This window comes from Panicum virgatum, chromosome 2N (genome assembly GCF_016808335.1).
Source record: "Panicum virgatum strain AP13 chromosome 2N, P.virgatum_v5, whole genome shotgun sequence".
In the NCBI taxonomy this organism is placed as follows: Eukaryota; Viridiplantae; Streptophyta; class Magnoliopsida; order Poales; family Poaceae; genus Panicum; species Panicum virgatum.
Window position 1 is genome coordinate 65,219,199 of NC_053146.1, and position 24,303 is coordinate 65,243,501.

The window sequence follows — 24,303 nt, forward strand, 5'->3', positions numbered from 1 at the left end:
AGCTGCTACAGTCTCTGAGTCCCAGGTGACTCAGCCGTCCGAGCTCACCGCACTTCTACAGCAGCTCGTGACTCAGCAGAGAGAGGACCGGCTTGCACAGGAGGAGGCTAGGATAGCCCATGAGGCTCAGCTTGCTGCTATACAGAGGGAGGCCGCCCGAAAGCGGGCTGCGACCGAGGAGCGTTTTGTCGGGCTTATTGATAGAGTCTCTCTGAGGACAGACGCTCAGTTCCAGCAGATGCAGCAGGGCATGATGGCGATGTTCGGAATGATCTCACAGCTTTACTCTCACACCGGACTCGCCCCGCAGCAGCTAGGACTTCAGGGTGTTGTAGCACCTCAGCTTGCAGTCACACCAGCCCCTCCTCCAGCTACTACTGCAGCTCCAGCCTTCTCGACGACACCGGAGACCACGTTCTCGATGTCCGCACTACTTGGGTCTGCCGGTCGTCCACTCTTCTCACCACTGCCAGCGACTTCACTCTTCCAGGAGTCTCCTTCGGCAGTCCAGTCAGTCTCCCTCCCCGTCGTACCACAGACACTACCTTCAGGGGGAGGAGGAGAGGGTTCTTTGCTTCAGCAGTCGACACAGCCGGCAACTTCAGCTCTTACTACTTCAGATATTGACACATCTTCTGCTGAGCCGGTTACCACGTCTACGGACCCTCTTCCAGGCAGTGCCAGCACGAGAGCCTCGACGACAGCTACACCCCCAGTCAGTTCAGATCCAGCAGGCAGTACTGACCAGCAGCTCCCGTCTGTCACCGAGGGCTCACCGTCTGACGACGACGACGACGATGACGACCCGGACCGCTTCCTTGCCGTGCCACGACAGCCGGATCAGTAGCTCGCCTTTTTTGGTACTTTGATGCCAAAGGGGGAGAGAGTCAGGGGGAGTTGGAGTCAGGGGGAGGGTAGAGTTAGAGAGAGCTCGTAGTTATTAGGACTTTGATATTTTGTATCACATTTGGTGTTAGTTCATGGATATGTACATTTGACGCTTGAGTATGCTGTGGTTTGAGACATATCTATGGATTTCGTTTGAGCCGTTGAGCTCTTTGGTCCTTTTTCGAGTTTGCTTGTGTTTATCCTGTTTTATCTTTCTCGCTACCATTGTTGTGACTAATGAGTTTGTGCAGCTTAATAGATCATTATCGCTCATTTGGTCATATGTCAAAAGAAGCCCCTCAATTTCATTATCCAAAAAGGCGATCTCGGTATTCAACTCATATATATGTCAAGACTAAGGATCTTTCTAGTCCTAAGTGTCATAAGGTTGAGAAGGACACTTAGGTTAGTATATGTTTTATAGTTTTGTAGTGATCGCACTATTAAGAGGGGTTAAGGCCAAGTAACTTGAGCATGGACATGGTCAATCAAAAATGGATGCACACTATGGTCACTCAGGTTCCTAGAAGTTCAAATAAGTGGTTCTCAACTTATATGTCAAGAATATTTGGATTTCATTCAAGACTCAAATCAGAAAAGGCAAAATCAGAAAAAGTCTTTAACACCGGTTTAACCGACGCTTTCATTTTTCTATACGTCGGTTAAACGAAGTCAGCAGAGTCTGGACAAGTCAATACACCGGTTAAACCGACGCGTTTGAATTGAACGTCGGTGCATTAGTCCAGAGTTGGTTTTTCCAGGGTGTTTCAAGGTTCTATACACCGGTTAAACCGACGATGTTTGAATTGAGACGTCGGTGCAATTGACCAGTGAGATGGTTTTTCCAGGGATTTCTGAAGTTGTACTCACCGGTTAAACCGACGATGGTTTTGAGTTAACGTCGGTGCAGTTGTCCAGAGACTTGGTTTTTCAGTTGATCAGTGGACAACTACACTCACCGGTTAAACCGATGATACGTCGGTTAATCTGCCCAAGTTGTAACGGCTAGTTTTCAGAAGGGGCAGTTTACATTCATCGGTTAAACCGATGCTGGCTATTGGAGGTACGTCGGATTAACCGGCGCTAAGCAGTTTTCTGGCAGCTTTTCTCCAACGGCTCTATTCGTGTTAGCTGCCTATATATACCCCTCCAATGGGTCATTTTGCTACTCTTGACACCAGGCAACATCCATACACTTATACAATAGTCAAGAGCCACCTTGAGCTTCATCTTCCACTAAATTGATCATTCAATCATTCAAGAAGCAAGGCTAAGGACTTGATTAGAGAGAAGCTTGTGTGCATCCGTTCTTGGTGATCGGTTCTTGCTCAAGTGAAGGCCCTAGCTTGTTACTCTTGGTGATTGGCATCACCTAGGCGATCTTGGTGATCGAGGTGTTTCTCGCGGAGCTTGCCAAGGATTGTGGGAGCCCGGAGAAGAAGATTGTACGTGGCTTGATCTCCACTACGCCGGGATGGTGAACGGAGACTCTTAGTGAGCGCCCTCGTCTCGGTGACTTGGGAGGTGACAAGACTCTTTGTGAGTGTCACAACGTGGATTAGGGGTGTGTGCCAACACATCGATACCACGGAAAAAAATCCGGTCGTCTCTTGTCCACTCTCTTTATTCAAGCATTTTCTTTCATGCAATTTATTCATGTGCTTGACTTAGAGATCATAACTTAGCTCTACCTTGCTAGGCTTTACTTCTCGTTTTATCTCTCATAGCTTGTGTAGGTAGCTTAGTTATCCGGTTGGTGAATTGGTGCCTTACTAGCTTTGCATAGGTTAAGGTTGTTTTATCGTGTTTTAGAAATTTAAAAAAGGCCCAATTCACCCCCCCTCTTGGTTCAACGATCCTTTCAACCTCCAATTCGAGATATCTATGCACAATGATGGGTTCGATGATACCTTCTTTGTTTCCCAATTTGTCCGGGGCTTACGCAGTGATATTGCTACTGGAGTTCAGGCCCATATACCAAAAACTGTGGATGAGGCAATACTGTTGGCCAAAAGACAGCAACAAGTGTTAGACAAGGGCAAACAACCTTGGTCAAAACCAATCTCTCATCACAAGTCTCAGTCTGTGTCCCAGAAGGTAGACAGTAAGAGTGCTGGACCACAATCATCTTTCTGGAAAGAAAGACAAACACTGAATTACAGGAAGGCAAACAACCTTTGTTATTATTGTGGTGACAAATATGATCCCTCCCATGCTGCTGTGTGTAAACAGCGACCTCAGGCTCAGGTACATGCTCTGGTGGCCAATGACCTAGATATGCCTCTCTCTGAAGAAGTAGTGGCCCAATTGGAGTTGGAAGATTCCTTAACTACTGAATTCTGTCAACTCTCCCTGAATGCATTGGCTGGGACTGATCATGGAGATGCTCTCAAATTGAAGGCTAAGGTGAAGAATCAGGCCATGTTGACCTTGGTGGATTCTGGCAGCACTCATAGCTTTGTGAGCTCAGAGTTCCTAGCAAAAGTGGGCATCACACCAGTTCCTACTACACCTAAACAAGTTAAGCTTCCCAATGGTGACATTTTGATTTCAGATTTCTGGGTACCTGACATGGCTTGGTTGTGCAATGGTTATACTTTACATGCAGATATGAGGGTGTTGAATTTCACGGTCTTTGATGCCATCTTAGGCTATGATTGGTTAAAGCCTCACAGCCCTATGCAGTGCCACTAGTCCAAAAAAACACTGGATTTTCAGCATCAAGGAAAGCAGGTTCATTTGCAGGGCTTACAGCCACAACACCCTTCTATCCAGGCCTTATCTGCTGACCAGTTGGTTAAATGTTGGAAAGGCAATGACATTTGGGCTCTTGTCATGGTTCACCACCAACCTACAGATTCCACTTCTCCTGCCCCTACTGAAGTTACAGACCTGCTGCAACAATATGCAGATGTATTTGCAGATCCTCAAGGGCTTCCTCCAAGTCGAGTGTATGATCACACTATACCTCTCCTTCCTAATTCTGTGCCAGTTAATTCCATACCATATAGATATTCTCCCCATCATAAAGATGAAATAGAAAGACAGGTTAAAGAAATGATCCAGGCTGGTTTAGTGATTCCTAGCACAAGTCCTTTTGCCTCTCCTGTGTTACTCGTGCAAAAGAAAGATGGTAGCTGGAGGTTTTGTGTGGATTATAGACGCCTGAATGACTTAACCATTAAGAATAGATTTCCCATGCCAATCATGGAGGAAATATTGGAGGAATTGTCGGGTAGCAAATATTTCACTAAGCTTGATATGAAATCAGGTTATCATCAAGTCAGGATGCACCCTGAGGATGAATTCAAAACGGCTTTCAAGACACATCACGGCCATTATCAGTTTAGGGTCATGCCCTTTGGGTTGACTAATGCGCCAGCCACCTTTCAGTGTTTGATGAATGATGTGCTGTCCCCATTCCTTCGCAAATTTGTTATGGTTTTCTTGGATGACATCTTAATATACAGTCCTTCTCTGTCAGCCCATCTAGACCATCTCAGGCAGGTTTTGGACAAACTGAGAGAACACAAGCTTTATATGAAAATGAGTAAATGCTCCTTTGCTCAGTTGCAACTCCATTACTTGGGCCACATTATTTCAGGCCAAGGTGTGGCTACAGACCCCAGTAAGACTGCAGATATGCTTGCTTGGCCAATACCTAAGACAGTGACTGACTTGAGAGGTTTCCTAGGCCTCACTAGGTACTATAGAAGGTTTGTTCAACACTATGGATTGATAGCCAAGCCACTGACCCAGCTCCTTAAGAAGAAACAATTCAGCTGGTCCCCTGAAGCCCAGTTAGCTTTTGACAAGCTCAAAGAAGCCATGGTCACTACTCCTGTCCTGGCATTACCAAATTTTGCAGAACCCTTTGAGGTCGAGACAGATGCTTCAGATGTGGGCATAGGGGCAGTTCTCATACAGAAGGGTCAACCCATTGCTTTTCTCAGCAAAGCATTAGCAGATTCACATAAACATATGTCTATTTATGAAAAAGAATTTTTGGCTCTAATCATGGCTGTGGACAAATGACGGCAATACCTACAGAGACAAGAGTTTGTGATCCGAACTGACCACAAGAGCTTATCCTACCTCACAGCTCAGAATCTACATTCTGATGTTCAGAGAAAAGATATGACTCGCCTCATGGGTCTCCAGTTCAAAGTGGTTTACAAGAAGGGCAAAGATAATGTGGCTGCTGATGCCCTTTCTAGAGTGGGCCATCTGTTGGCTCTCCAGGCTGTATCTTCCTCTCAGCCACAGTGGATTCAGCATGTGGTCAACTCTTATGTCACTGATAGCAAAGCTCAAGAGTTGTTGACTCAATTGGCTGTGCACAGCCCCAATGCACAAGGTTTTACTCTCCATGATGGTGTAATCAGGTTTAATGGAAGAATTTGGGTTGGCAATAATTCTGCAGTCTAGACTAAGATCATCTCAGCACTCCACTCTAGTGCTGTGGGGGGGCATTCGGGACAGTTGGCTACATATCATCGCATCAACAAATTGTTTTGGTGGAAAGGTCTGAAACAGGATGTGGATAATTTTGTCAAGCAGTGCCAGGTGTGTCAGCAGGCCAAGCATTTGCTCACTTCACCACCTGGCCTCCTCCAACCATTACCCATACCGGCAGGGGCTTGGCAGAACATATCACTAGACTTTGTGGAAGGCCTTCCAAAGTCTGATGGTTACACAGTCATTCTGGTGGTGGTTGATCGCTTCACTAAATACGCTCACTTCATTCCATTGAAGCATCCTTATACTGCTCTGATGGTGGCTCGTGTGCTCTTCGATACAGTGGTCAAACTTCATGGATTGCCTAAATCAATGGTCTCTAACCATGACAAAATCTTCACAAGTCAGGTTTGGAAGGAGTTGTTTCGTCTCTTTGGTGTCCAGTTGGAACTCAGCACTGCTTACCATCCTCAAACGGATGGTCAGACGAAGCGCGTTAATCAGTGCCTTGAGATGTATTTGCGTTGCTCGGTGGGAGATGCACCAAAAACATGGCATTCTTGGCTGGCTCAGGCGGAATTCTGGTATAATTCTACATATCACTCAGCACTCGGCTGCTCTCCATTCCACGCTCTCTATGGCCATGAACCATTCATGGGCATTCCAGACCAGGTTCCACCCACTACTTCTTCTACTGTGACAGATTTTGTGGCTGATCATCACCTACATACCGCTCTGTTAAAGGAACATCTGGCCAGAGCACAATCTCGGATGAAACTACAAGCTGACCGACACCGCACTGATTGCACTTTTCAAGTTGGGGATCAAGTCCTGCTCAAGCTGCAACCATATGCGCAGTCATCTCTTGTCAACCGACCCTTTCCAAAGCTGGCTAAGAAATACTTTGGGCCTTACACAGTTCTACAGAAGTTTGGCAAAGCAGCTTATCGCCTTGACTTACCATCTTCCAGTCTCATTCACCCCACGTTTCATGTGTCACAGCTAAAGCCATTTACACCTGACCATTCTCCAGTATTTTCAGAGCTTCCACCGGTGGTCAATCTGGATGAGAAGGACGTACAGCCGGAAGCTATTCTGGATCGCCGTTTGGTTAAGAAAGGTAACCATGCTATTCCACAGGTACTGATCAAGTGGACGACTCTATCTCCTGCGTCGGCAACCTGGGAAGACTTCTATGTCGTCCAGAAGCGCTTTCCTCAGGCACTTGCTTGGGGGCAAGCAAGTTCTCCAGGGGCGGCGAGTGTCACGGCGCACAAGTGAAGACGGAAAGCGGGAACGCGAAGGCGGGAAACGGAAGAGTAGCGTGTGCATGGTGTGGGTTGTAAGTGGGCCCGTTGGCCAGTGAGAGAGAAAGAAACAGGGTTAAACACGGCACGGTTGTAACAGACGATTATCGATTATCATTTGACTCTGGTTCTCGGGACAAGGGGTCCTCGGCCCGTCCCCGTATCCTCTCTGTTTCCCTCTTGAGATCGCGCTCATGCCGCCGGTGATCGCCGCCGGCCAAGGGTGTGTGACAGAGGCCTCCGCCCTCCGGACGCCGGTGAGGGCCTGCTCGGGCGCCGGCCGCCGGGCGGGCTGCTCGTGGCGCCGGGCGTGCGCCTCCGCCTCCACAAGTCCGTCCGGGGGCGGCGGGGCGTCGGGGTCCACCGGTTGGCCGATCCTGGCCTCCTGCGGGGGCTGCGGCTGCGGATCAGGGAACGGGGGGCTGGTGGCGACCGGCGACGAGTGCGGCGGCAGGCTGGAGACGCTGGTCTGTTGGACGGGACTACGGGAGCTGGGGCGGCTGGCTGGAGTGCTGGAGCTGGACGGCAGTCGGCAGGACGGGATTCACAGGAGGCGTCTGGGAGGATGGGGTGACCGGGTGTAGCGGTGGGCACAATTTCTCGAACCCGATCCCGAATTACCCGATCACTATTTCGGGTAGGAAGTTGAAAAACCCGAATTTAATTCGGGTAATTCGGGTTTTGACTCCCAGTATCCGAATTACCCAAACTCTTTTAAAACCCAATAAATTATGACCTAATCCACTCACTTGACCCTAACAACCCAATAAGAAATTTAATAGTTTTTATTTATTGATTGCTTGTTTGTTTGATGTGTGCATTAATGACGATATGTTGATCTTACTTTTGTACTTCATCCTCTTTTTTACTTGTTGGCTAATAGGAGAGGCAATTGATCGGGTATTTCGGGAAAAATCCGAACCCGAATCCGAAATTTCGGGTATTAATTTTTTCGGGTCAATTTTGGGTATTATTTTTAGATACCCGAATTACCCGACCCGAATTACCCGAATTACCCAGGGCTAACCGGGTGAGTGAGGCGGCTGGGAGTAAAGTGCTAGGGTTGCTAGATGGGTTTTTATTGGGCCGAGGATTTCGGGGCCCAATGGAGCTCCACGGATTTATTTAGGGATCCGCCCCAAACCCGAATAATTTCGGGTACCCGAACCCGCAAATCCGCGGGTCTAAACTAGGAACCAGATCCGAAACCCACAAACCCGAAATCCGCAGATACCCGCCCCGAACCCGATCCGCTGTCATCCCTAGTTTGGTTCGCTCTCAACCTAGAATGCCTTACATTTGAGTACAAAATTTGAACTCTAGAATGTCCTACATTTCAGGACGGAAGGAGTAAATGCATATAAAAAATTACTAACATATGTATATATACAAAATAAATATTGTTAGATTAATTATGTAATATATTTTCATACTAAATCTATTTGAAGATATAAATCTCAGTATTTTTTATAAATTTAGTTACAATTTAAAATTATTTATTTATCGAAAAATGAGAATAGCATTTTTTTTGAACGGAGGTGGTAAATGAGCGGGGCAATCACGGCACGCATGTGAAGCTAATCAAAGTACAGAAGGTTAGAACTCATGAAAAAAAAAATATTTGGAGACAAGGTTGCCTTGTCGGATATGAAGAGATTGTTCATGCTTGGCGGTACCTAGGTTCAGAGGATAGGTTCAGGGTCTCATTTTGCATTTCTTCTCAAGGGTCTGCTAGAATTTCTACCAAAAAATCCTTGAGAACGAAACTAGAAAGATCAAGATCTTTTTCCTCTTTTCGTTTCTTTTCTTTTGTCCTTTTTTCCCTTCTCCCAAGTCCCAAACCAACATCGCCGTGTCGACGCTTAAAAACGGAAGCACTGTAACGCACCGTACAGACTCCAGAGATTGATACACAAGCTGCGCGTATCGCCAATCGCCATGCTCGCCTACCTCCTCCACGCCCCAGCCGCCGCCGTCGTCGCCGCGGCGCCCAGCGCCTTCACCCTCCACTCGCTCCCGCCGGCGAGGACCCCGTTCCTCCCCTCCCTCCCGCGCCCGGCCTCGCCGAGGCGCGCCGCCGCGTCCGCCTTCTCCCCCGCCGCCGCGTCCGCCCCCATCGCGGCGTCGCTGCTCGAGGGCCCCGTGCTGGTCTGGGCCGGGCGCCTCTGCCTGTACTACGCGCTCCTCCACGCCGGGCTCGCGGGCTCCCCGCGCAACCCCTTCCTCTCCCACGGTAATCGCGGGGCGGGTGCCGGTTTCGGTTCGGGAATGGGGAGGGGGAGTTGATGATTTCTGATGCTCGTGTGGTGCGCAGAGATCGGCGAGGACGGCGCCGGCGACAGCGACCTAGGGTTCTCCAAGTGGGCCGAGAAGCTCCGTGGCGGCGCCTCAGGTTTCGTGCAGTTTTCAAATTTGTTAATGCTCGATCGTAATTGTTTATTTATTTGTGCATCCCTCGTGGTCGTCGTTGATGCTCTGTCAAGTGGAGGTGGATACCCTGAAAGATCTATACGGCTCTGCATCTGCAAGGAGATTTCGGATGCGAAAGGATATTGTTCCTTTTCAGAATCTGATTCTAATGTCTAGGGAAGACATAGGTACATGGTGGCAGGTAGTATTGGGAGCAATTTGTCAAGTCTGGGGCCAAAAGGTTTGAGGCACATTTCTGTTTGTTAGGGTGGTTATCTCAATGTGTCAGAGTGTAAAGGGAGGTTAACTTGGAGATGATAGAAAGATGTGTGAGGTGTCAACATGCCACACTGTCATGGGGTCATCCACTGGGTTGATACTTCATACTTGATAGTATTGATGTGAGAATCCGAATGTTACATGTGCTTGGGGGTTGAGGGTAGAACACTCAGGATGCTTTAAATGGAAGGTTTGGGTTCTGCAGGCTTGCAATTTGGTTGAGTGGGTTTGTTTGGGAATGTTTGAGTGAGTTTGTTACTAAATCCTACAGTTCGGTTGGCTTTCTTATTCAACTGTCACCCTTACAAGGGCATCATTACTAGGTCTGCATTTGCTTGCAAGAAGGATAGGCTGATGAATATTGTTTTCTTGTCAAAGAGTTGTCCTTTTGTAAGCTATGTAAATGCCAGTGCTGGCCTTTTTTTTTTAAAGTGCACTGGTATTGAAGTGTGTTCTTGTCCCTATTTTTGACTTCTGAGTTTTGTGTTTTTTGAAATTCAAGATCCATTTTTCATGTAAAATCTCATCGAAATGGGACCAGAATGTTTTCTCCTTTTTTTAAAAAAAATGGGGGCAAGAATGTTCTCTCTTTCATATAATAGTGATTAGTAACCTCTCAGTCAGTATTTGTATTGTTCTTTAGATTTCTTTAGATTCAACGTCAAGGAGGAAAAAGCATGAACATAACCCTGGCGATATGAGTGAAGAAGTTCATTAGGAACCATTGTGATCTTGATAATCACTTGACACTTTTTGATCCAGAATTATAGATAATTAGAGTTTTAGAATTGTATATCTGTGTGCTTGTTGTCTGTTTAAGCGATTCATTGAAATTTCCAGACTTTATACTTCATTACCTTCTTATGTAATGTAGGAGAAGGTGACTAATCTAGATCTTCTTCTTGATCAGGTGAAAGCGATGCTCAGGATAAGAAGAAGCTAACTAGCAAGTGGAGGCCAACGACTAAAGGCACATTGAAGAGAACCTACCGAGTTCGATCAACAGATGAAGGAAGGCGGATCCTGAAAGAGATCGCTTCTGTTCTGTCCCAAGATGATCATTTTGTGGATGCTTCAACTCACAAGGTAAATTCTGGACTCAGGACAGACCGCGTGTTCTCACCTGCCCTTTTCTACTTCATTTTTGGAATACAGACTCACCTGTCAAAAGTTAGGTGTTAAACATGTTTCTTTTGTGCCTATTTGGTTGTTCCTGAGTCGCTCTGAATATTTAAATTATCAACCAGGGTTGCCAAATTAGACGGGAAAGTGCTCATGGTGAGAGTGTGTGTTGCTACAACGTGAGAGCTTTGTTCGATGAGCTACCCATTCCTCATCTGGTTCTGGAGATTACACCTTTTCCCGCTGGACATCTTACCGATAATGACTACCGCAAGGCAGAGAGGCTTGAGATGGTGTTGAGGCTGAGTGCTTCCATTTGAAAACTAGGGACTGATTTTCCATTTCCCTAATATTTTCCCTGCCCAAGTTGTAAATTGTTTACCAGTGGGCCTGTAAATTGATGCAGTTGGCTAAGAACTACTTGTATCCCCTAAGTTGTGCACAGCTTTCCTATTAATTTGAGCTCAAGAACGATTGGTCGTTTCAGAGTCCTTTTCCAAGTAATATAACAGTATACGCAAGGGACTGATTCTTGGGTTTTATCGTGTGTCTAATTATCATTGTCTCAGTTCAGTCCTAATATTCTGCAGTCTGTAACAGTGCTGCCTCCTCTCGGTGCACACCAGGAGATTACCTTCATTATGAAACATAAGGAAACCTGATAACAACCAGGGCAGGTACTAGAAATAAGATATGGCAATTTTCCTAGCAGAGACATAAGGCAATATCTGCTGAACAAGTTTCGAGGTCTGCACCTCAACCCAACACGATGTATGGATTTCAGTCTAGAAACATTCTCATAACCACAGTTCTTTTAGCCACAGCAAGCTTAAAAGGACTTGTATATATACGGTCGTTTGTTTATTCTGAGACTCTTAAGCTACATGTCCATTTCATATTCATTGTTTCAAAAGCCAAGGATGAGTTGCCGCAGGCAGTGTGCCTGGCGATGCTTCTGTGACCACTTCACTTTTCTTCAACTAACCAGCTTTGCTCCGTCTCCACCTGGTGCACTGAAGTTCATGGCAGGGCGGAAGCCAACTGATGGAAAGCAGTTGTGGTCCTGGTTGACCCTTGAAGCACTTGCAGTGTCCGAAGAAGCAGGAGTTGAAGGTGTGGGGGTGGGGTCACTCTGGGAGCTTATGCTGTTGCCAATGAACTTTGAGGAGCTCGAACCACCTGATGCCTGATGCTGCTGGCTCTGCTCCTGGAGCTGCTTTGTGTTGAGGAACCGCCCTCCTGATCCTCGAGCTCGCTTCATGGCGTGACGGTGTCGAGACTCATGAAGGTATGGCTGCGAAGAAAGGATTTTTTGTAATTTGTAGTTGCCATGTAAACTATATACCTGTAAATAACAAGTATTGCCTGTACAGATTAAAATGCAGGACTGATTCATGCAACTTTTATATCAGAAAGGAACAGGCCAAAAAGTGACGCAGAAGCCTAAGAAATGCTTACTGTTAGTAAGGAAACAATTATTATGCATATATCTGTCTCTTACAAAGATGTATGGCGCCACAAATCCTAAACAACAGTTTGTTCAAAAAAGAAAACCAAAGGGAAAACCTACTCTAACTATAGCCAGATGGGCTTTTGAGACCTCCCTCTGAATATGACCAAGAAAAATCTATTGAATTGATAGTCAAATCTATGTATGCAGCAAAAGCTGAAGAACAATCAGAAGTGAGCTCATGTCTGCCTTCCGACAAAATTACCAGGTATTACCTTCCGGCCTTTCACCAGCTTATTCTGGGCCTCCAATTTAGCACGTGTCTGTCTCCTCCTAAGGATTGCATGGTATTGCTTTGCATTAACATAAATTGGCTCTTCTTCTGCAGCTTCAACAGGCAACATAACCGGAGCATTTGTTGTATGATTTTGCTGGGGATGGACCTAGATGCATATAGTACAGAAATGGCAATATTATTGCAAGGTATCAAGAATGACACCTAGGATGCCATAGTCAAGGTATCAAGAATGACATCTAGGATGCCATAGTACGGAAATTCCAGAATGCATGGTTTTACTTTTGTATTCCTTCAGGTCTTTTATCAAAAATCAATGCAAATTGAAAGGCTACAATAATTTTTCCAAAAGTGCCACTGCAATTGTATGTGCATTCCCAACCTTTGTATGAGGCACAAGGAATAATAACCAAATCCAGCAACAAGGAAACAGAAAGAATGTCTTTCGCAAGAAGCCTTTCTGACTACTAACATGCAAGAACGAATTAGTTCTCTCTCTGGACTCAAAATAATTGCAGATGGATCATATAGAAATTATTATATGATCTTAAAACCTCTAATTTTATAGTATCTATTTACAGAATTTGGTCAGAAACTGAAAAGTAAGAGTGAGCTTACAATGGCATGTGGAGGATATCCTGGCAAGACCCCACCATAATAAGCATCAGCGGTATAAGGAAGACAAGCCTGGAAGAAGATGTGAAGTTAACTCAAACCAGTGCATAAGATTTAACAAAAGCAGCAATTATCACAATATACGAAACTTACAAAAGATGGATTGTAATCTAGTTTTGGGGGCAAAAAGGCAGATCCTTGCTTCCCCATGGACAATACTGAGTGCTCTGTGTCCTGATTATGCTTCCCATGACCTTCATCATTGTCTGAAGACAAAAACAAATTGTCATGATGGTTTTAACGTATCAACTAACCATATTAAATATGAGGCTTCGGAGTGGGAACATTGTCTGAGAGACAACCAGTAACATGACGAAAGATTCATCAAAACTAAGATTACAGGAGCTTACTCAAAACATGAGTTAAGGCATGGGCAAAGCTGGTAACAGGAGCAAAGGGAAATTTAAAGAAATCAGGAACGTCTACAACAAAGTAACTAAATTTTGATACAGGATTCTAATTCGAATTCCTGTACAGATTATCTGACAAGCACTTACAAGAATCTGAAAATAACCGTGTAACACAGCATGAGCTCTTAACAGAACTTATTATTGCCATGAGGTATCTGACCATATTGAAGCTCCCAATGGTGTAAAAGAAGATTAACAGATGATAAGATAACCGATAATATGGTTAAAGATAAAGCATTACCAGATTGAGTTGAGGTGTTTTCGTTTAGACTGCTCTCACTCACTGCCGGTGCTTCTTGGTGAGACTGACCAGACTCTGATGACGAGTCCTTGTCGTGGATTTTATGACCTAAATGCTTCATCTCATGGCCATTTCCTGACAAGAAGCCCTACATGTGTAGGATTGCTGAATATGTTATCGTCTGTCGTATGGAAAGCAGGCAACATGCAAACACCCCAGGTTTCCGACATAAATACCAACTTACATGGTTTGACTTAGACATGGGATGAACCGGATGATCCTCCACTTCCCGTAAAAGCTTAGGCATTACAAGATGGTATCACTTAGCACCAGGCAGCATTTTGGTTCTGGTGCTTCAGAGAAATTTGATTAATGACACCTGCATTAACCTTCATGGCAAGTAGCCAGCATTTAAATCAGCCGAATTGACATTTGACAATGAAATGCTAAAGACGTGTATTGACGGCAACTTCCTCTTACTTTGTTCCCTCAAGTGGCTATTTCCATGTTTAGGTACGATGTATAATAGACAAGGACCTACTACAGCACTCCATTTTCAATAAAATTAATGAAAAGCTGACTGGATGTGGCATTCCTGTTTTATACAGAAATAATGTCTCACCAAGCAAAGCAATTTCCCCCTATTCAGAGCATCTCCAAAACCCTAGCTAAATCTCACTCTCTATATTCCCATTTAGCCAGGATTCACTCTCCATATTTCGGCACACTCCAACAGATTAGTCAAATCTCACTCTTCATATTTTTTTCCTTTACCCTCCCGCTGACCCGCTGACAAGTGGGCCTCCCGCTCCATCCGCCTCCCACCGCCCCATCTCTCTCCGCCGCCCGGCCGTGCTCGCGCGCTACCCCGCCGCCACCACCCTCGACCTCTCCCTCTGCCCGTGCGTCCCCGACGCTGCCCTCGCTTCCATCTCTAGATCCTCCGCCTCGCTCCAGACTCACTGCACTCGAGGCCGCGGATGGCTAGCGGAGCAGCTCGTGGAATATGGCTAGCGGGAGGCTGGGGATGCCGAGCCGGATAGCTAAGCGAGCTAGATGGAGAGTCTGTTGGATACAGTTTTTTGCTGTTTTTTTTCCATTCTTACCTAACCAAATAGATTTAGCTAATACTTGATTCCTGATAAATTCAGCCTCAAATTAATTCTGCTTTTCCCCTCGAGAGTCGGGCTACCCACATCGCTCTCAGATTTACATCTACTGCAGGAAGAGTTCCAAGCGGTATCTGTTATCAGCCTATCAGTGGACTATCATGAGCCAGTTTCTTTTTCCCCCCTCCATCCCAGACGTTTGAACCCTGAAGAACTCTCTAGGAAACCTTTGTCCTAGCAAGAATGGATTGGTATTGTTTATCATCGATTTTGTGCCGATCAGGTTTGATTTAGGTCTTTATGGAAAGACTGAAAGATACTTCAGCAAGCCTTCAGCTACTACCAGTTCATGCATTGATAAACCTGATTCAACACTCCCCTGTAGTTTTAACATGCATATCAGTACCTTAAGACGACTCTATTGCACAATTAATTCAATCGGAGTAGAAAGAAATCGCGAAAAAGAAAACACTTCGAGGCACATAATCCTACAAAAAGGACTGCAGATTTCCATCCAACCCACTGCCCAAAACACCAAAACGCCACCCCCACACAATCTACAATACAGAGTTCAGCTCATAGAAGATGTGCTCGGGTTCTAACAGAAACGCATCGCGCAATGCGAGCCAAGCTAAAACTAAAGCTGATCCCAAGCAAGCACGGTGATTCGGTGAAGAACAAAAAATAGCAGCGCCAGCCAAAAAATCCTGGTGAAGTTCACAAATTTCCAAGATGCAAACCAAGAAAACTGAAGGGCAACAAACATCAGGGATGGCAAGATTAAAGAAAGGGATGAATCAAATCAACCGCGGAGACTAAGGCATAGTACCCAAGAGAGCACGATACCACTCCGGGAGCGGAGAGCAGAGCAGCCATCCAATCTGTAGAGACAGTGGACTCAAGAACACAATTGACCAATCGAGATTCCTTAAGAGGGATCGGGACTGTACCTCTCTCCAGTCTCCACCTCTCCCCTTCGTGTTTCTCTCTCTACCGCCTCCGGTACCGGTACCTTGAGCCGTAGAGAGAGAAATACGTCGAAGCAACTGAGAGAATACGGGGCACGACGAGGCCGCTCCTGCTGCCAAATATACGCGCCTCCTGTGCAGGCCCTTTCTGTCTTTTTCTCAGTTTGTTATTCTTTCGACGCAATAAATAAAAGGGAAATGTTTCGTCTCCTCTACACTGCTCGGTGCTCACACGTCCGTCACCAACCTTGAATATTGGTAGGTGCACCAAGAATCAGATACCTTGAATATTGGTATTTGCATGGGTTCTTGCCCTCTTTTATATTCTTATAGTATTGTTGGAAAATAGTTTAATTTAAACTTGTTGAAGTACGATTACTCAAATCCAGAACATTCTTGAATCTTCTTCTTTTGAAATGTTTGTGCAAAGCAGTAGCTAAGACCGGATAAAATTATAAAGTGGCCTATTCTAAAAGCTATAATCAATATTCAAGATGACCTTTGGCCACAATGAAGCTACCGCCCCTTATGCAAATTGTACCAAGAGAAAGTTATATTTTCACGATGAAGTGCAAACGATGTATTTGAAGTTACTATATTAAGCAATTCAATGTTTTTACATCTGTGCTAATTTTATTCTATATGATTACAAAGGGCCGTGACATACTTGTTTCCTAGAAACTATTGTATTGTATCCTAGTTTCTAACCACAAATGACAAAGACAAATAAATACTAGCTTAAAGTGCCATTTTTCATATTAGAACATGCAATTTGTGTTATGTTGTGAAATTCTCACTAAATTTTTATATTCAATATTTTTAATTATTTTTAGAATAGTACATTTTAACTATTGATGCATAGTGTATAAAATGTTTTAGACTATCAGAAGTAACATTTTGGATTATGACTATTTTTACTAAAAAGTGATGATAAAATGGATGTAAACTGTGAACTCTGTGTAATGTAGCTCTACAATTAAACTTTGAAGGGCTAGCTTATAGTCAACGCTGCTAAGTTGCTCTCATATGTGCACTTTTGCATGACGAGATAAAAGTACACCATTTATAAGTATGTGCGTGTCTCTCTTACGTAGTATGCTCTTGTCAGTATAGAATCATTCGTCATCTTTGGAAGCTTAATCTGACTTCAATTGTTACGACTATCGTCAGCTGGTAGACCACTCGTGCATTTGTAATTGGACAATGAGCACGAGTGATAGGTGATGAGTACAACATGAGCTCTACAACCTATTCCTAGGTGTGAATGTCATCGAATGAACGATTGGACAAATTGCACCAATAAAAAACTTCTGCTGGGAAACAACAATATTAAATCCAGGCGATGCCACTCATCACTTTCCTTTTTGTGCGTTGACCGCGATATCGACAAACACGTGGCTCTCACGTGTATGACGGAGATAGATACCAAATTGCCGGTACATTTTGATAGGATTGGAGAAGCTTTGTAAACTAACACAAACACAAAGATCGTAAGTCACACTTGGAGAATAGCACCAAGCCAATAAGAAATGTAGGCACCAATATGGCTCCCACAAAAAAAGCCCGCTAAAAAGTTCATGATCATAGTATAAATGTGAAGTATTCTTGTTTCTAACATTTGAGATCATATGAAAATCAACAAGTTAAATAGAGGGCCTGAGGGCCACATGATTTGACGTAAGTCTTCTCTAGTCGCTAATAGCGTCACTATAACCCACCATCTACTATAGTGTTCGTAGCGGCGGCTCTGTGGAGCTACTACAACACCTTAAAATACCGGTAACAACTTGTGCAATATGTATTTGCAAAGTGGTTGCAAACCAATATTTATTGAGAAATGTTACGTTCCTGTTTTACCTAAAAGTTACCATGAACTTAGGTGTCCTTCAATATTATCTCCATTCATGACCACACACTTATCAATTGAGTAAGCTATTTAGTAAATTGGAGGGTGGACCTACAGAAGAGTAGAGCATGTCAAACTAAATATTTGCAGGCTTGCTACTCTTCCAGGTACGCTGCCGCTTGTGGAGCTAGGAATTTATGGGCTATCTGAGAGAGTAGACTAGAATTAAATCTTTAGTTGATTAAATGTCCGGGCGGTTTCGGCCTGTATCATTCTGCCATCACCCTCGATGTGCTGGGAGGCCAGATGTCAAGGTGGCGGGGGTGAGCCACTGCCCCATTCCTTCTCTGGTCGCCATGTATATTGCTTACGAAGAGCACGTATACGGTGTATCGGTATCTCTACACCGTAGCGCTTCTGTCATGCAGATACACCGAACTCTGCCGTGGCGAAGGAGAGTTGTTCGGTGCAAGATTACTGGCACCACGCATCGGTCAGTGCTGTTTGCGTTCCAGCCGTACGCCACCAGTACTGTAAAAGAAGATCTCTAAAAGAATCGGACTTTTATATTTATTAAATTATAAGTTAAAAACATATAAATATTCGATCTGTTTGCTTGGCTTGTAAGCCAACCAGACAGCAGTACTGTTCTCTCATACTAAATCAGCACCAGCCACCAACTACCAACCAGTCAGCAGTATTGTTCTCTCATAATAAATCAGCACCAGCCACAGCCAAACAAACACAGCGATTAAATTGGATTGCCTTACATTAATGATTACATCTGTCCTGCTGCTCGTTCCGTCAGGCACTAATGACAAGCGATCCTCCTACTCGATTTAAATATCCAATGCCCGTGGCCTAGATCTGGGCATGGGCTGCCCGACCCGACGGACCCGATCCAATCTGCCCGAAAATAGCCCGACCTGATCCGAAGAGTTTGATGGGCGGGCTCGGGTCAAAATTTTTGACCCGGTATGACTGACGGTCCAGGCACGAGCTAAAATTTTTGACCCGAAACCCGAAAAACCCGAAGAAACCCGACATTTTACATAGACCCGGCCCGACCCGACCCGAACCCGACCCGACTGGCTGTCGGGTCGGGTGCGGGCTCAATTTTACGGCCCAGCCACCAGGTCGGGTCGGGCACGGGCCGCTAGAAAAAACACCGGACTTTTTTTTGACCCGACCCGAACCCGACCCGGCCCGGAGGATGCCCAGATCTACCGTGGCCATTGCCGGCTTGTTTATGCTTCCATCTTCGCTCGCAGAAAACTTTTTCTATCTACCATGGATTACGCCAAAAATGGAAAAGGTCTTAACATAGTAGTGTAGTGCCAATGGAAAGATACTTGCAGATCGTAAGCACTGTGATTAGTACAGTACTAATCACAGTGCTAATATACTGCACTTGCTTAGGCCGTTGCTAGTAATTGCTTCGTATAGGTCAGTCAACACTATCTGTCGGTGGGAGGTGGGCCCTACTGGCCTGCGCCAACTGGCCGCTGCCAGACCCAAACCCGAGCCCGGGGCCACGGCCCAGAAGGAAGGAAGACACGCCTCTCTCGGCCGCGCCGTCGCGCTCACCAGCCACCACCACCAGAAGAGGGGGGAGGCGCCTGCTACTCCGCGGCGAGCGGCGGCGGCCGGAGAGGTGGGGGAGAGATGTCGGGGTGGCTGAAGGTGCTGGCGTACGGAGCGGGGGGCGTGGCGGTGGTCGGCCTGGCGGCGCTGGTGGCGCTGCAGGAGCGCCTCGTCTACGTGCCCGTGCTCCCGGGCCTGGCGCGCGCGTACCCCATCACGCCCGCGCGCCTCCGCCTCTCCTACGAGGACGTCTGGCTCCGCGCCGCCGACGGCGTGCGGCTCCACTCCTGGTTCATCCGCCACTCCCCTACCTGCCGAGGTGAGCGCGAGGCCGCGAGCCGAGTCCCCAGTTCCCAATCCTCCCTCCGGCTCCCTCCCTCTGCTTGCCCCTTCCTCTCCTGCCCCCCTTGGGCCGTGGCTGTTGCGCTGCAGGTTTGATAAATTGTTTCTGATTTCCTGGCGGGCGTCGGCGTGTGGATCTCTTCATGGTTCGGTTTAAGGACATCATGTCGATCCGAATGCCCGGATAGATGTAGTGGCGACGCAGTAGCTTCTGCTTTAGTTCCCTTGATGGGATTTTGGGCTGGTGTATTTTGGTAGTCATTATTCGCCAAGGACACGCTAGAATTTTTGCCAGCGGTAGCTACTTTGTGGATTTGTTGCTGATCGATCTCTAGGGTTTCTAGGTTATGATGCACAGCTCTCCGTACTCATATTGATTGTTCACAGGAACTGATAACTAGCTTGGCTGGAAATTTAGCTAGCTGGTTCCTGCATTGATGATATCTCATAGATGTTACTCAGCGGTATATGTGGTGTCCGTATTTCTTTAACTTGCTATTACTTGGATGCCACTTACACTGCTCCAGTGACGATTTGGTGTGCTATGTTTTTTCTTGACTCTGTAATATGTATAGTTATTAACATATCAGACTAAAGTATGCCACAAGTTTTTTGGTTGATGATTTAGGTTTTCACCATGTGTGCTGCTTTACAAAATTAGACTCAGTTAGCTTTACGCCATGTGTCCATATGTGATAGCATGCTTGATTCCTGAATGAATTCATGTGAAAAGAGAGTGGGTTAAAATCATGTTGAGGCAGGATATATTTTGTTTGGCCTAGTGCTTTATCATTGGTGAAAATGGCAAACTCCACTTCTAATTCTATACAGATTATCTGTTCAACATCCTTGGCTCTCTTTCGATGAAAAGTGGGCCACTGCTGAACTTAGCTTCTCCTGCACAACTCAGTCGGTTACTCCTTGGCCCCTTACCAGCAAGCGGGCAGTCTGGCTAGTTGGCTGCATGAGGGAGGGAACCATAGCGACAACTGATCTGTTAAAGTATCCATGCACACATGACTGATGTACAATAACTCAAGCTAGGTTGGCCAATGTAATAAGTATGCAAAGAACCTTAAAATCCAGCTATTTAGTTGCATGCTTGTCATCTTGCTAGTTGTATCTATTACTATGTGTCCACCATGAACTAACTGATTTTGTCCATATATTAAATGCGTTGCATGGCACATGTTCTTGTGTATTTTTGATTGAATGCATCATTTACTGATGTTTGTCATTAGGTTAGCATGATCTAGCAAAAGGAGTTTCAATTTTTTTAGTATTTGTAATTAGGTACTCGAGATGCATAACTATAACAAAAAGGAGGGATTTTAGGATAGGATAACGATGTTCTGTGCTTTGATCCAACACCATTTCCTAAATCACTATAACTTGCTATGAGCTTATGCTTATCCACTTTTTGCTCAATCTTCTTCACTCCTATGCCTGATTTGTTAATTCTTTCATGGTATGTTTCTGATGCAGGTCCAACCATCCTGTTCTTCCAAGAAAATGCTGGCAGCATCCTGATTTTTTCATTCTTATGGACATAGGAAGCGTACCTCATATGATGGCTCAAGTTATAATTATTTTGTTGGAATCTTATTCTGTTAAAATCCTTTACTATTTATAGACATTGCTCATCGTTTGGAATTTGTTCGACTCATGATGCAGCGGCTACAGTGCAATGTCTTTATGCTTTCTTATAGAGGGTATGATATTACTTCTGTTACATTTTTGTACCATTTTTCAGACTTGTAGCTCTATACTTTGTGGATTCAAACGTTCTCACTTCATTTGTTATCATCTAAAGTTGAATATGATTGTAGGTATGGTGAGAGTGATGGCTATCCTTCTCAGAAAGGGATCACATATGATGCACAGGTTTGCTGGTTCCTTTATGTGTTACTTCACTGGTTCCATCATTTCTCAATTTTTGCAGATATTCTATGTACTAGGCTGCACTTGATCATCTAGCTCAGAGAAAGGACATTGATACATCCAGGATAGTTATCTTTGGAAGATCTTTAGGAGGCGCTGTGGGTGCAGTTCTTGCGAAAAACAATCCTGAAAAGGTAGTCTTTTTACTCAGCATCACTACATGTAATCTGTATCACTGCAGGAAAGTGAGAAATATGCTCTGTTGCCTATGCTATTGAATTGGTGACATTAGTATCCCCTCCTGCATTTTGTTTTAATGTTAGTTTATTTTTGTGAAGCAACACAAACATGTCCACAAATTAAATTTGCATGCTTCCTGCAATCACAATCTGGATAATCCTTTCGAAGATCATCACCACCACCATCTTATGCTAGGATCTATGTTGAGAATTTTGGGGAGGGGATGAAAGGGTGTGAAAATCAAGAACTTTCTTGGTTATTACTGTACTACACTTGAATGTTGAACACATGAATAGGGTATTGATTATTGAAGCCTGTTTGAAATAAGTAGCCCTTGGAGAGTATTGATTTTATGGGTGTGGCAGCCTGGATGGCCACAGCCCACAGTTAGTTAGATGGATTAGGCCTTAGGATTAGATAAGGTTATTAGGAGCCGGCTCTATATAAACAGAGGCATGGTGGTCATGTATAATCAAGCAATGAAGAAAGAAGAAATTAACCCCAAGTCCATCAATACTCTAGCCTCTCCTAGTCAACCCTGCTCGTCTATCCTGGTGGTGTTTACCCCTAATGAACTACGCTTTGTAACAGTTTAACCTTTTTCTTTTGGGATAGATGAGAAATAAATCCTTTTGTAAACTCATGCCATATTTGAAATCTAACATAACATAAGGTCTAATGTGAATAGTAAGAAGTGGGGGAGAAGATTTGCTGATGTATGCTTATCATTATTGCCGCAGCTGTAGCATAATTTAATGTGAAAAATGACCTTTCTATTGGGCTAGTCGCTGATTGCAACACACGGTCTTGATTATAGAGTTCAAAATAAATGATGGCATGGGAGATGGAGACATGGAGTGTTAGAAGGATTGTTGGAGATATACTTGCCCGGCCCTCTGGTAGTATGCCACACAGGCCTTTGGCTGCGCACCTTCTTGTCATAGGTAGATATGTTCCTATTAGGCAAGAGCCCCCCCCCCCCCCCCCCCCCCAAATTGGACCTAGTTTGTTCTGCCTCTTCCATCCAGATTGGCTGCTATCAGTTATCTTCAGTTATGCTTTGGAATCAAGCAAAAACATTATATGAATTGCTCCTTGCTGCAGGTGGCTGCTCTAATACTAGAAAACACATTTACATCTATACTGGATATGGCTGGCATCATGCTTCCCTTCTTAAGATGGTTCATTGGTGGCAGCTCATCTAAAGGTCCAAAACTTCTGAACTGTGTTGTTCGCTCTCCCTGGAGTACACTTGATATTGTTGGAGAGGTGAGCTTTTGGTGGTTTAAACTGACTTCCATGTTCCATGCTTTGGTTGCATTTACCATTTTCTTATTGCTTTTATTCAGTTTTGGAGCATTAGAGTGTAGATTTCATACTTTTACAGGGCATTGGATGCCATGTATTAATTTATATTTCCTCCATTGGCCTGTGTTTGAAGCTTATACTAAGTTCCAACCTAGATTCATTTGCTACACAATTTAAACATTCTATGTCTCATCTATAGAAACAATCACAAGCTACTAAATCAATATAGCCTCAAATATTTGCATATGCTTGTCTCCATTTTTTTGGTCTTCCTTTGATCCAACAAACTGTTGGTACATGCTATTCCTTGCCTGAGTTCATATGTTGATTGCAGGTCAAACAACCCATTCTCTTCCTTTCTGGATTGCAAGATGAACTTGTCCCCCCTTCGCACATGACGATGCTATATGACAAAGCTGTTGAACATAACAGAAATTGCAGATTTGTTGATTTTCCTAGTGGCATGCATATGGATACCTGGATGTCTGGAGGGGACCGCTACTGGAGGGCAATCCAATTGTTTTTGGATCAATATGCTCCAGAAGTACAGAGTCGTGATGCCAGCTTCAAAAGTGAAATTGCTGAGGATGGTAATTTACTGCCTTATCTGTTTGAAACTTTTGTCAAAGTTTACCCTATTCTCATATTTGCTTTTGAGATGGGGCTAGTTTATTTTCGAAGTGCATTGACAGCAATGGAGTTTCCTGGATAGATTCAGAAATGATTGCTAATTGCTATAGATGCCAGAATATGTTTTCATGTTATGTTTGTGTTCTCATTGTTTGAGTACCTTCTGCAATTTTAATAATGCTAACTATATTCACTAATGTTGGTTCCTTATTTCCATTCTGTTAAACTTTTGTACCCCATACTGTTCATGATGCTGACTGCAAATGTCGATGTTATGTTGGCTTGTTTCTGACGGATCTCTCTCTCTAGATGAAGCTGCTGATTGACCGAAACATCTGGATCAGATTTCCTTTTCCAAGCTCATAATTTCTGATATTGCTGCAATTTCTGTCACCAATGAACTGAAGCTCACTGCAAAAATTAATTCAGGCAACTGTTCTGTTCCATTATACCTGAAGCAGCCGAAGTTGTGAATATTTTTCGAGGATTCTCCAACATGCTCTGCTACTACAGTTGCCCCAGGATGCTGAAATATCTGAGTCTATTTGTCTATGAACCGAATACATCCTCTTGATTGAATGTACGAATCGCATAGGTTTTCATTACTAGAACTAGTATCGGGACATTCCTGAAAATGTGGCCTGGTGTATGCGAGCCCGATACATAGGTTGTAAGCTCGTTGGCTCAACCATTTGGCTTTGTGATTTTGATTGTTTATTACCAAATTGGTTTCCTGTTTATTTCCTTTTCCCCGTGTATACTGAAATGTTCTAGCAAGAAAGTGAGCTGGAAACCCATTGTTTAACGTGGATTTGATTTTTCGAACCAGTGGGTAGCCCATCTTCATCTGTTCAGTTACTA

General features: G+C 44.6%; 3 protein-coding genes and 1 long non-coding RNA gene across 9 annotated transcripts; 3 read left to right on the forward strand and 1 right to left on the reverse strand.

Annotated features, from left to right (window-relative positions):
- The first annotated feature begins 8,483 nt into the window (after positions 1-8,483).
- Positions 8,484-11,003, forward strand: LOC120658607. The gene is made up of 4 exons (XM_039936878.1): positions 8,484-8,886; positions 8,968-9,045; positions 10,252-10,427; positions 10,589-11,003. Exons 1-4 carry the CDS (start codon positions 8,592-8,594, stop codon positions 10,781-10,783), a joined length of 744 nt encoding a protein of 247 aa, XP_039792812.1. The 5' UTR covers positions 8,484-8,591; the 3' UTR covers positions 10,784-11,003.
- Positions 11,004-11,155: 152 nt separating this feature from the next.
- On the reverse strand, positions 11,156-15,747 carry LOC120658594 (nuclear transcription factor Y subunit A-4-like). Of its 5 annotated transcripts, XM_039936863.1 has the most exons (8): positions 15,594-15,675; positions 15,473-15,524; positions 13,779-13,923; positions 13,535-13,682; positions 12,977-13,089; positions 12,827-12,895; positions 12,189-12,356; positions 11,156-11,757 (listed from the first exon to the last, which is right to left on the reverse strand). In XM_039936863.1, exons 3-8 carry the CDS (start codon positions 13,839-13,841, stop codon positions 11,440-11,442), a joined length of 879 nt encoding a protein of 292 aa, XP_039792797.1. In that variant the 5' UTR covers positions 13,842-13,923; positions 15,473-15,524; positions 15,594-15,675; the 3' UTR covers positions 11,156-11,439. The 5 variants fall into 5 exon arrangements, with proteins under 5 accessions (XP_039792797.1, XP_039792798.1, XP_039792796.1 ...); XM_039936864.1 differs by lacking the exon at positions 15,473-15,524 and having other exon boundaries at positions 15,594-15,747; XM_039936862.1 differs by having other exon boundaries at positions 15,473-15,664.
- Positions 11,611-12,659, forward strand: LOC120658656. The gene is made up of 3 exons (XR_005668794.1): positions 11,611-11,751; positions 12,124-12,181; positions 12,302-12,659. It is a non-coding gene; the product is annotated as an uncharacterized LOC120658656 (long non-coding RNA).
- A 3,238-nt stretch (positions 15,748-18,985) lies between the features above and the next one.
- On the forward strand, positions 18,986-24,270 carry LOC120658585 (alpha/beta hydrolase domain-containing protein WAV2-like). Of its 2 annotated transcripts, none has more exons than XM_039936852.1 (8): positions 18,986-19,360; positions 20,869-20,904; positions 21,017-21,095; positions 21,213-21,267; positions 21,342-21,458; positions 22,609-22,773; positions 23,147-23,402; positions 23,872-24,270. In XM_039936852.1, the coding sequence occupies exons 1-8, from the start codon at positions 19,123-19,125 to the stop codon at positions 23,913-23,915; spliced, it is 990 nt and encodes a 329-aa protein (XP_039792786.1). In that variant the 5' UTR covers positions 18,986-19,122; the 3' UTR covers positions 23,916-24,270. The 2 variants fall into 2 exon arrangements, with proteins under 2 accessions (XP_039792786.1, XP_039792785.1); XM_039936851.1 differs by having other exon boundaries at positions 18,991-19,360; positions 23,752-24,270.
- Positions 24,271-24,303: the final 33 nt, after the last annotated feature.

Coding starts and splice junctions, on each gene's coding strand:
- LOC120658594 (XM_039936864.1), bottom strand. CDS start 13,841: ATGCCTAAGCTTTTACGGGAAGTGGAGGATCATCCGGTTCATCCCATG. Junction 12,896..12,976: donor TAGATTACAATCCATCTTTT/GTAAGTTTCGTA, acceptor ATCTTCTTCCAG/GCTTGTCTTCCTTATACCGC. Junction 11,758..12,188: donor AGCTGGTGAAAGGCCGGAAG/GTAATACCTGGT, acceptor CTTTCTTCGCAG/CCATACCTTCATGAGTCTCG.
- LOC120658585 (XM_039936852.1), top strand. CDS start 19,123: ATGTCGGGGTGGCTGAAGGTGCTGGCGTACGGAGCGGGGGGCGTGGCG. Junction 21,459..22,608: donor CGAAAAACAATCCTGAAAAG/GTAGTCTTTTTA, acceptor TCCTTGCTGCAG/GTGGCTGCTCTAATACTAGA. Junction 23,403..23,871: donor AAGTGAAATTGCTGAGGATG/GTAATTTACTGC, acceptor AAATTAATTCAG/GCAACTGTTCTGTTCCATTA.
- LOC120658607 (XM_039936878.1), top strand. CDS start 8,592: ATGCTCGCCTACCTCCTCCACGCCCCAGCCGCCGCCGTCGTCGCCGCG. Junction 8,887..8,967: donor CAACCCCTTCCTCTCCCACG/GTAATCGCGGGG, acceptor TGTGGTGCGCAG/AGATCGGCGAGGACGGCGCC. Junction 9,046..10,251: donor GCTCCGTGGCGGCGCCTCAG/GTTTCGTGCAGT, acceptor CTTCTTGATCAG/GTGAAAGCGATGCTCAGGAT.